The 13,415-nt window shown below is 52.0% G+C and overlaps 1 protein-coding gene across 3 annotated transcripts in view; it reads left to right on the top strand.

Annotated features, from left to right (window-relative positions):
* LOC144724980 (extracellular sulfatase Sulf-2-like) overlaps window positions 1–13,415 on the top strand; it is a 64,695-nt gene that overhangs the window by 17,837 nt on the left and 33,443 nt on the right. For all 3 annotated transcript variants that reach the window (XM_078604351.1, XM_078604349.1, XM_078604350.1), the window contains exons 2-7: window positions 831–1,234; window positions 3,251–3,490; window positions 4,773–4,924; window positions 5,990–6,159; window positions 9,545–9,695; window positions 10,160–10,335. In XM_078604351.1, coding sequence (XP_078460477.1) covers window positions 931–1,234; window positions 3,251–3,490; window positions 4,773–4,924; window positions 5,990–6,159; window positions 9,545–9,695; window positions 10,160–10,335 — 1,193 coding nt within the window. In that variant the 5' untranslated portion in view covers window positions 831–930. The remainder of the gene's footprint in view (window positions 1–830; window positions 1,235–3,250; window positions 3,491–4,772; window positions 4,925–5,989; window positions 6,160–9,544; window positions 9,696–10,159; window positions 10,336–13,415) is intronic.

The raw sequence follows: 13,415 nt of genomic DNA on the forward strand, positions 1-13,415 counted from the left end.
ATTACGATTCATAATTATTAGTTTCCTTTGGTTGAGACCGTCCTATAGGTACGATGTAAATTTTGTTGAAAAGCAAAGCGAAATGTTGGCCTGTTTTGTACGACGTTTCGCTGGAGATTGCATCCAGCATCATGCGGAGTCAACGAAACAAAACTAATTGCGAGTTGGATACTGCACGTCTAGAGCAGGAGGAAGAAAACCTGCTGCTCCACAACCACATGCGACCCTATAAGTGACTGCTTCGTGACCGTTATCTATTAAAGTCTCGTATTCACATGCCATGCAGCTCTTGAAATATTGAGGTTTTCATTTTTTACAGAATTCTATAAAAATTGCCCTTCTTGTTGTTGTTCTGCTTGCCGGCCCCTGGTCTAGATACGTCTACTGGATACAGACATAGACTTCTCTGTCCGAGTGATGCGTGCTGGCGGCGATGTTAATTTTGCGGAACAAAAAAAATTGTTGACGAAAAATACTCTTCAACAAAGTGTTCGTGATTGCACTTAGTCGACGTTGAACGTGAATGAACGGAACGGAATCATCAAGCACGACGGTGACAACTACCACGATGCACCAAGCCAGACTTGATTGGTGCTCGCTAACTGCACATGCCCGAACAGCCTGAAAGAGGCCACACCTGGGGAACTTTGTCTTTGTATCTTTGTAGCTGCTCCGCAACATTACTTCCCCAACAGCCTGTTAAAGGCTACACGGGGTGGATCTTTGTCTGTGCGTGTATATCAATAAACGTACTCATATATATAAATATATAAATTACTAATACGGGCACTGCTCTTTCCCCTGCTTGCATTTCTCCCGCACCGCCAAAGGCAAATGACAACGAGTCGGCAAAGCCAGCGCCACTCCGGATCGAGCCCAGCGCCCCCGGGGGCACCCGGCGCACGCACGATCCTCCCGGCAGGCCAGTGAATGATGGCGATGCCGCCGATGCGGCCGGCGCCCCCTCCCCGCCGTCGAGCCACACCACCGAGGTCCCGTCCTCCTCTGCGCGGCTCCGCGCTGCGACTGCCACCGCTCGTGCTGGTGGCGGTGGCGGTGGCGGCCTCGTTGCTGTGCGGCCCGGGCCTCGCGGCCTCGGCCACCGGCAGCAACCGGGGCGGCCGCGAGCGGCTCCTGCCGGACCCGGCCTCCTTGTCCGGTGGCCGTCCCCCGCGCGACCAAAAGCGGCCGAACATCATCCTCATTCTCACCGACGACCAGGACGTCGAGCTGGGTAAATCGAGCCCTCACCCCCCCCCTCCCCCCCCCGCGTCCGAGCGTCCCCTCGACCGCCCACCCGCGGTGCTCGCGTGAGGCTGTGGTGGAAATGTCACATTCCTTGTGGCAGCGTTGTTGATGCGTCGCTATCGTCTGCAGCAGCAGCAGCAGTAGCCATGGGTAGTCCACTGCTGCATGAAAGTTTCCCTGAGATGTCGGCACCTCTCACAGTCTTGTGATGCAACAAGCCTGCTACCGAGCTGATTTCATCGCTCCCATTTCTGCGGTCGATGTCCTCTTAGGGCATGTCTTTCCCCCACTTAGGGCATGTCTCTTTATCCCCTTTGGCTGCCACTCCATCATTAGTCTCGACTACTGGACCTCATCGCACCGTCTAGCGACATGTCCCTCTGTACACAACAGATAATATGATGTCTCTAGTGTTGAAGGGATCATTTTAAGTATGGTTAGTAATTGAATGGGAGACTGCCAGGAGATGCCAGGTGTTGTAAGCTTGGGCTGTGAGGTGGCCAGGAGATGCTGGTCCAGATGATGTACTCATGAGAGGAGCTCTTGAGCGTTAACCCCATTATATGTATGATGGGTTTCCATTAAGTTTCCTTCCAAATTACAATCACTCTAATCTTAATTTAGGAGCTTTCGTGACTTTCGTGACTGCAGGAATTATTCTTTGGTTCTTTTCGGTTAAGTCACGTCTTAGACGTGACTTAACCGAAAAGAACCAAAGTACAATCACTCTCTCTTACAGAATTTGCCAAGCATTCAAATGAAAAATCGAAGCTTTTCCTTGGTAAATCATCATCAAGTAAATAATTTCCTATCTACTTCTAGACAAAGGACATCTCACCCTGTCCCCAATACCTCACGACTCTCGCAGTGCCGACGATCGTTCTTAGATTTGGCTGTGCATATATTGCAAGTTCGATTCGTGGATTCGGCAAAGCGCGGCATGAGTTTTGCGAGGTGCTGGCGGGTCAGTGGGAGGGGGGTGGCTGGGCTGGGGGGGTGTACTCTGGCAGTCGCCTACACAGCTGCTCGCATTTGTTAGGTTTCGCAATCATGAGCTAATCGAGCCGGGTTAGTGTTGTTGAAGGTTGTCCGCGGCAAAAAGGCACTCGAAATATTCTGGGAAATGGGAGTCACTCGACAAGTGGCGGAGAGAACAAATTATCTGTAAATTCCGGGTTTTTGTGGAGCATGCATGTGTGTAAGGCAACACGGCACGAATTCCCGTTCAACGGGTGGGTTTCTGATTTAAACAATTAGCATTTACCATTTTCAGATTTTTGGGGTTTTTTCAAGGATTGCTTTGGATATTTTATTGGATGTTCGCGACGTTCGCATTGTGCGCTCGTGCAGCGACGTCACATGATGTCACGTGACGGTTCTCCCGAGGGCCCTGAGCTCGGTCCGGAGTGGCGCCGTAGGAGTGAACGAAATGGCAGTGCCGCACAAGCACAAACAAAGTCACCGGCGCCTCTAAGCTCGAGCATCGTCACAAGCCTCGGCCTCATGACACTGTGTCTGACATACGGCACTGGAAATTTCAATGTGCTGATTATTATTCTTGATTAATAACACTGCCGTTGCCTTAATATATAGCACGCTATGTTTCGGGAAACGGCCCTCCTTCACAGCAACATAAATAGAGGGGCCAGAGAGAAATAAACGAGACTGCGCCATGCGTACACCACGTCAGTGATACGGGTCACTTGTGGCTCTCAGCTAAATTCAATACAAACCAAAAATTTCTGGATCGTCTAAAATGTCATATCGAGGCCTTCCCCTGGGAAATTAATGACCCAGATAAAATGGCTGGTGGCAATTTCTCACCAAATGTGCTAAACACAAATTTAGACCGGCGCACTTCTCGCCGTGTGAATTTGTTTGGGGACGTGCGGGAATTCCCACACATCGACACGCGCAACCCCCATCTGCTCGGCGACGCGGTTCACCGGTTAATTTTTTTGTTCTGCCTTCCCATTCTCCGCCGTCGTTCGTCTCGTGCCAGGCTCGATGCTGGTGATGAACAAGACGCGGCAGCTGATGGAGCGCGGCGGCGCCCACTTCACCAACGCGTTCGTCACGACGCCCATGTGCTGCCCGTCTCGCTCCTCCATGCTCACGGGGAAATACTCACACAACCACGACGTCTACACCAACAACGAGAACTGCTCCTCGCCCTCCTGGCAGGCGGCGCACGAGCCCCGCACATTCGCCGTGCACCTGAGCCGCGCTGGCTATCGCACAGGTGAGGCCAGGGTAGAGCTCCCGATTCAAACCACCCGAGGCCTGACCCATACAGGTGAGACAGGGATGGAGCTCGTGCCTTGAGCCTGGGCCTAATACAGGTGAGGCAGGGATAGAGCTTGTGTCCTGAGCCTGGGTGTAATCCATACAGGTGAGACAGGGATGGAGCTCGTGCCTTGAGCCTGGGCCTAATACAGGTGAGGCAGGGATAGAGCTCGTGTCCTGAGCCTGGGCCTAATACAGGTGAGACAGGCCGTAGCCATGGAGTCAACATTGGGGGGGACCAAATCTTCCAGGGGGTCTGGAGGTCCCGCCCCAGAAAAAAAAATCTAAATTTGAAAACGAATTTCGTGCCATTTCCTGCCTAAAATATTAAAAAAATTTCACTACCACATAGGATGTACTTTTTATTTAATTTTTTACAATATTGTCTAATAGTGTATTGTATTACATTGCTCTGTTTTTTTTTACCTTTTCTTGTTTCATTGTATGTAATGGCAGAGATTATAGATCCACAAAGTACAACCATAACCACAATCATATGAACAGAAATCTATTTTATAGGGATATATTGGGGGGGACATTTTGAGCATATTTGAATATTGGGGGGGGGTATGTGTCCCCCCCAATAAATATTATAATTATGGCCTTGCAGGTGAGACAGGGATAGAAAACCGGCTCTGAGCCTGACCCTAAGTCATACAGCTTAGACTGGGATAGAATACCTTATTTGAACCTGACTCTCTCTCATGCAGGTGAGACACCCGCTCTGTCTAAGCCTAGTCCATGCAGGTGAGAGATGGATACAGTAGCTGCCCAGACATTGACCCGTACAAGTGAGAGAAGGCCTGCCCAGACACCGTCTCCTAAACCCAATCCCTCGGACATGCTGATGAATCACACCTTTAGCGCCTGGGTCTAAGCGCGCGCAATAACAGCTGAGTGCCTCCCCAACCCTCACTCATATGTCTAGTACTAGTGTGTGTACGTGTGGGTGCTAGTCGCTAGTGACCCGAGTTCGATTCCAGCTCACGGCCAACATCAGTGACGATTATCTGAACTGGTCCTGGGCCTCCCCTGGGTCGACAGCCTCAAATGGGTATCTGGTGCGGTGTGTAAATATCACCACTCGGGAGACAAAGGCGGCCGGGCGTGGTGCGGACCACCCACCCCCTCGTGTGCCGTGCCAGCCTTCATAGGTGCTCGCTAACAGCACTTTCCCCTACAGTCTGTTAAGGCTATACGGGGGATCTTTGTCTTTGTGTGCACGCGCGCGTGTGCAGGCTTCTTTGGCAAGTACCTGAACGAGTACAACGGGAGCTACGTGCCGCCCGGCTGGCGCGAGTGGCTCGGCCTCGTCAAGAACTCGCGCTTCTACAACTACACGCTGAACCACAACGGTGTTCGCGAGAAGCACGGAGCCCACTACCCCTCGGTGTGTGTGGTCAAGTGTGTGAGTGTGTGTGTGTGTGGTCACGTGTGTGAGTGTGTGATCAGGTGTGTGAGTGTGTGGTCAAGTGTGTGAGTGTGTGATCAGGTGTGTGAGTGAGTGTGTGGTCAAGTGTGTGAGTGTGTGTGTGAGTGGTCAAGTGCGTGTCCACAGGTGTTGCATCAGGCCAGATACCTCAGTCAGTCAACTCATGGCACCTGGGTCTGTCTCGTGACCTCCTGCCAACGGGCGTTTGACACTTCACGTGGCCTTAAAGTGCACTTAGCTAGGCACAAGCGCCGTGGTGACTTTACCGCCACTTAATGATGAATGGCGGTTGTTGTTGTCCATGCGTGCGTGGGTGGGGGAGCGGTAACGCAGTGGTTAGCGCATCCGGTGACCCGAATGCGATTTTCCTCCCACAATGAACACCAGTGATGATTATCTTCTTTGGCTTGCCCTACCTCCACTTGGCCTCAAATGAGATGGTGCGTTGTGTAAACATCGCAGCTAGGCAGACAAAGGCTGACGGGCGTGGTGCAGGCCACCCATCCCTGTGTGTGCCATGCCGGCCTTCATAGGTGCTCACTTACAGCACTTGCCCCAACAGTTTGTAAAGGTTATATGTGGATTTTTGTGTGTCTTGTTTCGTTGAATCTGTATCAGTGTTTGTGCATGTTTGTGTGTGTTTCGCGTGATTGATACGGGTCTAACACAGATGTCAGGGTGTTGACTTCACAACCATGAGATCCCTGGTTCAAATTTGGATTTCAGCCACTTGTGATACCTTCAGTTGTCAAGTGCAGTGAGTTGATGCTCTCAGTCCAGCTGCTAATGGTTCCACACATTTGGATATTCACTGAATTCCACATCCTCTAACAGAGGCAGTACATCGCACGTGTGCACATGGGTGGGTGTTTTAAAATCCAGTTCATTTGCGTGAGAGAGTGCTCCCGTTAATGCAGTTGTCACGATTGCAGCCAGATTTTGCTTTGTGCATTACGATACGGCCCATTGCCCCTGCGAACGGCACTCTGGATATTTCTTGCCGTTTGCGACGCCCCCCCCCAGGACTACCTGACGGACCTCATCACGAACGAGAGCGTGAGCTTCTTCCGAGCGTCGCGGCGGACGTACCCGGGCCGCCCCGTGCTCATGGTGCTGAGCCACGCGGCCCCGCACGGCCCCGAGGACTCGGCCCCGCAGTACTCGGAACTCTTCCCCAACGCGTCCACGCACATGTACGCACGCCTCCTACACGCGCCGCGCGCACGCGACGCACAGGTGCATGCCAAGACACCGGTACCCGCCGTTCGCCACTAAGTGGCGGTGACGCGTCACTGTGGAGCCTGTGCCAGGCCAGGTGCAGTTTGGAGCCACGTGAAGTGTCGAAGGCTTTGCTGACAGGAGGTCACGGGACAGACCCAGGTGCCATGGGTTGGCTGATTTAGATGGCTGGCAGATGCACCCCCTGTGCTCCTTATTGTGCCAACTCGATGCATTTTAGCCGCCCAGTGTTCCACTGTTTGTTATGAGCGTCGCTCCTCTGCCGTCCGTTGTTGTTGGAGGGCGACTGCCTCCAACTGACCATGAGCGACCTTTACGAGCAACCTTCATAAAGGCCGATCTTGACGCCGCTGGTATGCGTCTTCGGCAAGTCCACTCAGCTCCACATTGTTCCGTACTGTGTATATATACAGGCACACAAACTCACAGCCTGACAATACAGCAGGAAGTTAGAGCCACGGCTACTCGGGCCTCATTCAGAACGCATCCACGCACGTGTACATGCATGAATTTTACATGCATGAATTCTACATACATGTACGCATGCGTTGTGCGTGCATGACTCATACATGATACGCATATATATACACAAAGACAAAGATCCCCAGTATAGCTTTAACAGGCTGTAGGAGCAAGTCGTGTTCGCCAGCACCTATAAAGGTCGGCACAGCACATGATAGGGTGGGTGGCCAGCATCTCCCACACCTCACGAGGTACTCATTTGAGGCCAAGTCAACCTAGGGAAGGCCCAGGACCTGTGCAAATATTCGCCACTGTTATTGGTCATGAGTGGCAATCGAGCGTAGGTCACTGGGTTCGTAGCACAGCGCACGAACCACTGCACTACTGATCCCCACACTTAGTCTTTGCAACCACTACTCACACACGCACGCACGCATGTACGCTACACACGTGTAAATACGCAAGTGAGCACCTATTAAACCTGGCGCGACTCAGCAGTGGTTGGTGGGGTGACTGCCAGGCACACCTGACCACCATCATCTCCCCTGCACCGCGGTATTTATTTTATGGCTGAGTCCACCTAAGGGGGTGGATGGGCGGGGGCGGTGGTAGGCCTGCAAGCAAGCGCAGGTGGCGGCTGCTGCTGTGGAGAGCGAGCTGCCGGCTAGGCACCGGGGCGCCGTGACTCCGCTTCTGTACGTGCGGCGTCGACGAAGGGCGCGCGGGACGAGCCGTTTCAAATATTAAACAAGCGTACAACATCGCGACGGCCCATCACACGCACGGTTGACATCCTCTTTTATGAAGGCGTTTGGCAATTTTCCAAATATTTTCTGTCGTGGGTTTTTTTTTCCAGTCCTGACCCACATTATGTTGAGCACCCAGCCGCCTCCACCCCGCGACGTCCTGTCCCAATTCGCTGCTGGCGGTTCACAGCGGCGGAAAAAAAAAATCGGCAACCGTGACCCTTTAAGCGCACTCATAAAAGAGGACCTGACCCCTTAAAGCATTGCAGAGAAAGCGCCGGCGACCCTTTGCGAAGGGAACAATCGTTCGGGGGGCACGGGGCGGGATGGTACACAATCTCGCAGTATGCCGGCCCTTGAGTAGCGCGTTCCCACACGTGCACACTCACACACACTCACACGCACGCACATACACGTGCACAACGTGCGGAGGTGTGGGATGAGCGGCTTTGGGGTAAAAATAAAAAGGGGGTGGGGGGGGGGCTGGTGTATACTTCCTTGTGCTCGCGCAACAGCTGTCACTTCCGATTACGACGAACGAGATGGGCCGCGGCTCGCAAAGATTTCGAGTTAGGGATGCATGGACGGCCTGCGGTGGTCATGCTGCTCGTGGCCACCTGTAACCCAGCACCGTTGGAGGCAGCAGCGAGGGCTGGCGGGTCGCAGGAATGCTGTGAAACTCCCGATCCGTCGGCGTCGAGGCAGATGCTGCGCGATGGTTTGCCAGGAGTCCGCGTTACAGGAAAGTGCAGACTAATATCATCCGTTCCTTCTCAGCGGGATAGAGTGTTACTCCTTTGGACGTATGGGTTTTCTCTGGACGCTCCGGTTTGCCCACATCAGTACCCAACCGCCCCCCATCCCGGGCAAGCTAACGATGCACCCAGCGGACCGAAGTCTGCGAGCCCCAACTCCACGACGAATCCCGGTCTCGCCACCACACTCATTAATCGGCCGATGACACCTTGATATACAGAGGATCGCAGAGCTTGGGCGATTGCTGTAGCCAGCTCACCACTTTGGCTGCCGCCTTCCAACCTGTCTGTGGTTCCTCGTGCCGAGTTGTCCACTCTCTCTCCGAGAGGTGAGCGCAATACTGTGTGCCATGTTGCGACAAGTTTGCATTATTCATTTTGATTATTATGGCTCTCCTGCAGGTCCGTGTCATTTCTTTCAACGTTATTGCCTTTGTACACATGCGTTGTTGTTTTTATTCTTCATCTGGGTTTTCCGGTTTCCTCCCACACACAGAACCGCGCCTTACAATGGCATTGGCCAAATATCCCAATGCAGAACGCTCCAACCAATTAGTTTTTGTTTTTAATACCGGTTGAGATATTCCAGGATAAATAAATAACAGCGTCAGTATAAAGTTTTGAGCGCTGTGACGCGCTATTTTAATGGTGAATGTCTTTACTGCAGTGTGATCTCTTCAATCAATACTCTGAATCGCTCAGTAGTTGGCATTAAACGCTGCTGAGCCCAACTTAAAAACGACTAAAGTCTCAAGTAATAACAAATATAATCACGGTCCCGAAGTAAGATCTTGATTTGAAGCCTTCGTGACTGCAGGAATCCATACTCTTTGGTTCTTTCGGTAAAGTCACGTAGGTATAAAATAAAATCAATCACGACGTTTCAGGCGCAACACAAGCGTCCGTCATCAGCTTTTCCCACCTGATGACGGACGCTTGTGTTGCGCCCGAAACGTCGTGATTTATTTTATTTTATACCTAGGCGACTTTACCGAAAGAACTAAAGAGTAAGATCTTGATGTTACAGCTGACATCTGGAAAAAAGAATGACATCGAGACACCACTGGTATTTGGTCATGCGGCCACCATATCAGCAACAGATGTGTGGGGTTCATAGCCCAATAACACCACCCTCCCTACAGCTCTCACGCCACTACTAAGCAGTCTCACAGCAGCAATTCCCATGGCAGTGACACCACCACACTCGCCCCCAGCTCAATGCACATCCTTCTGCCACCGCTGCGCGTGTCCCCGTGCGCCCACGACCCTGCTCACCCGCCGTGGCCCCCCGTAACCCCACTCTGACCTTTCCGTGACCCCCCCTGTGACCTTTCCGTGACCCCTACCCTTGTGCCCCCGCCCCCCCCACCGTGCAGCACGCCGAGCTACAACCTGGCGCCCAACCCCGACAAGCACTGGATCCTGCGCTACACGGGGCCCATGATGCCCATCCACATGGAGTTCACCAACCTCCTGCAGCGGCGGCGCCTGCAGACGCTCATGTCCGTGGACGACTCCGTGCAGCGCGTGAGCGAGCAAGCGAGCGAGCGACCCAGGCGGAGTCGTGCAGGCGCGAACGCGCGGCGGTCGTGCGACTGAGACCGAGTCGTGCATGTGGCGAGCGGTAGTGTAGCGGTTAGCGCACTTCGCTATTAACCCGCAGGCCCGAGTTCGATTCCTGGTCAGGGCCAACGCCAGTGACCATTATCTGAACCTGTTATGGGCCTCCCTTAGGCCGACTCAGTCTAAAAATTAGTACCTGGTACAATGTGCAAACATCACCACTAGGGAGACAAAGGCGGCCGGGCATAGAGCTGGCCACCCACCCTCTCGTATGCTGTGCCAGCCTTCATAAGTGCTCGCTAACAGCACTTCCCTCAAACGTCTGTAAAGGATATATTGGGGATTTTTGTCTTTGCTAACTGCACTTGCCCCAACAGCTTGTGAAGGCTACACGGGGGCGGGGGTCTTCTTTATCTTTGTGCGAGCAGATTCTGGACACGCTGGAGGAGAGTGGCGAGCTGGAGAACACGTTCGTCATCTACACGTCCGACCACGGCTACCACCTGGGCCAGTTCGGCCTCGTCAAGGGCAAGTCCATGCCCTACGAGTTCGACATCCGCGTGCCCTTCTACGTGCGGGGGCCCGGCGTCGCTCCGGGGTCCACGTACGTGCACTCCGCTCCGGGTTTCTCTCCATCTCTCTCTCTCTCTCCGACGCGCGCACGCACAACTCGGTCGCCTGCTCACTCGATAAAGATATTGAATTGTTTGTGAACAAGTCGTCCTCCTGTACGTTGGAGGGGGGTGGGTGATGGAGGGGTGAGGGTGCATCTCAGAGCGCTTAAAAAATAATTATTTATTTTGTTAGGGATATCACACCCAGCGTAATAACCAGGGTGACCCACCTGACTCGAACCGTGAACCTCTACAACAAGCGGCGACTGCGCTACCGCAGGGTCGCGTCGCCTGGTGTTCTGCCCTTCGCTTTGGAGGCAGCGTTATTGATGAACGTGTTGAGTTTGTTACGTGTGCACGTGCGTCACTGCCATTGCAGTATTACTTAACCTGGTAATTTGATCGCCTGGTCAACTGACAATTAAATGAGCTGATGACCTGGCCATGAGCTAGCGTAGTTGGACCCTTTACTTTTTCAGGAATATCTTATTAATACTAGATTTCCAGAGGTTCCTACATTGGGATGTTTTGGCCAATACCATCAGTGAACGTCTGGCGTGTGGGAGAAAATTAAAGTAACCGGTGATAGCATACGGCATGCAGGATCGGATACACTCAAAGCTCCGCACAGATCGATTTAGGAATCCATTTCTTTCCTTCCGTCTCCTAGCCATACCTCACAGCCTGGCCGTCATTATTTTTCACCCGTTGCCTGAATACCGCCAGTCGCTCTCTCCTCATTTCTTCTTCTCTCCCTCTCCCTCCCCTCCTTCGTGGGCCGGCACGGGCTCAAAGCAACGACCTCCTGGGTTCGATTCCTGCCTCGGGTGCCTTTCTGTGTGGAGTTTGTATGTTCTGCCCCCGCCTCCGCCCGCCCGCCCCCCCTTCTGGATTGGTTTCCAACGGGTTCTCCAGTCTCCTCCCAGAGTTAAAAATAAAAACAAAGTAACTGATATTTGCCAAACTTCCCCAAATGCTACAAAACGACATGAAAATTACTCTTAAACTTGGCAGGATCCGCACCTCCGATTTCCTGCACGTCCCATTAACACGGTGGGCTCCATACGGTGCGACAAAAGCTCAAAACACATACAGGTCCCTCCTGGAACGGAGTATTGAGGCTCGGAGAGACTTTCCTGGGAGAGAAAACAAGCGTGTTAATACAATTTTCTCTCTCTCTCTCTCTCCCTTCCCTCTGCTGTTATTTTCGGTCTTAGACCACCGCTCGGGGCTGCTTCGGTCCCACCCGATTACCCCGGCAGTCGCGTCGATCCCGCGCGTCCCGGCTCTGTTTTTACGTTCGCGTTGTTGAAAATATGAATAAATTTGTTTTTGTTTTTCTTTCAAAATCGCCGAGCTCACCAGTCACAAGCAATTACTCGCCGCGCAATTGCCTCCAGGAGGGCGCAGGCAGGCAGCGTCTGCGCAGGCCACGCACGCGCTGGGACGCCGCATCACACTCCCTCTCTCTCTCTCTCTGTCTCTCGTACCGCGGGTGACCTTTGCGCCCCGAGTCATTAGCCAGCGGTGGCGGGAAGGCAATGCTCAACGCCGGCCTCCCGATAAATCCGCGCGCAAATCGATGCACGGGAGCCACAAATCTGGGCCGCGCCAGCGACTCCGGTAATGAAATCAGCTGATCGGTCACGCGGGCCGGGCGCTCGGTCTGCACCGGGCCCTGACAAACATCGTTTTCTTCTCTTTGGAACGAGGAAGCGGGGGTGGGGGGGTCTGGGTGGGTGGCCCTGGTTTATTTTACACAGATTGAAAAATGTCTCTCTCCATCTTCCCAAGGTTAATCTCGCACACCCAATGCTGTCTCATTTCCAGCGTGATATTGATTTTCTTAGATTTTTGGGGGTGGAACAGTTTTTCAATTTTAATATTTTCATCTTTTGGTTTCCTTTGCTTTAATCGATTTTATTCTTTTGTTTAGAAGTTTTAATGAATATATTCGTAGGTTTTTTTGTGGTTAATTTGGATTCATTCATTTTCTATGAATGTTTTTTTTTCACGTGGAATATATTTTTTTATGATTGTATATGCAAGTTGGAGCAATTAATTCATAACAATTAGCGGCAATGCCGCTAATTGTTATGATTCTGCTCCGTAACTCAAATGAAATGTTGTACATTTGTTTTATGTTTTACATTTCATTTGAGTAACGCCTCCAGTGGCAGCGAGATTCACCATGAACACATAACGTACAACATATACAAATCTCAAGATGCACATGGTGCACAAATAACAACAGCAAAACTTCAACGCATCCGTCAATACTTAGACAAGTGCGATTGGCAAATGTGTGGGGTGTTTTTGTCATCAAAAATGAATGAACGGATGCAATGTTAATACATACTCGTGGAACAAAAGACTTTTGTTTTGGCTTCATGATGTCACCCGTGATCATCCGAGACCAAAAAACGCAATCAAATGTGTGACTGAGACGGCAGCAGAGAGGGAGACGATTGAGCGGCGTAATTGCTTCGTTACCCCCCCTCCCCTCGTGTGTGCGGGGTTTTCTCCGAACTTTCCAGTTTCCTGCCGCACGAGGCCAGACACTCACGAATGGAATGGGCCAAACATCCCAATCCAGGACTCTCCTGCAAAGAGTCTTGAGTCTCAGTGAGGCCCTCCTGGCGAAATCATTTGTGTTACTTTTTACGATATGAACACATTTGAATTCCGATTTAAAGCTTTCGTGACTGCAGGGATTCATCTTCTTGGTTCTTTCGGTAAAGTCGGGGAGACAGACTTGGTCTTCACCTGAGAACGGCTGCTTGCGTTGTGGCCGAAACGTTTGTGAGAATTATTTTATTATGTTTTATTTTTATTATTTTATTATTTCCCTTCTACGTGACTTTACCGAAAGAACCAAGAAGACGTTTGAATTCATAATTTAATCGAACAAAAACATACGCAAGTTTATATGGCTGTGCTGGAATGATCAGCACACTGGGACCTGCGTACCAGGGGTCGCCGGCACGATGTCCACCCACAGTGAATCGGCAGGTAGCGTGCGGTGGGGTAAAGCGTGGGTACTCCCAACTGGCGAGCGTGGAAGAGTAGG

The sequence above is a fragment of the Lampetra planeri genome, chromosome 22, assembly GCF_965212315.1.
Source record: "Lampetra planeri chromosome 22, kcLamPlan1.2.h2, whole genome shotgun sequence".
In the NCBI taxonomy this organism is placed as follows: domain Eukaryota; kingdom Metazoa; phylum Chordata; class Hyperoartia; order Petromyzontiformes; family Petromyzontidae; genus Lampetra; species Lampetra planeri.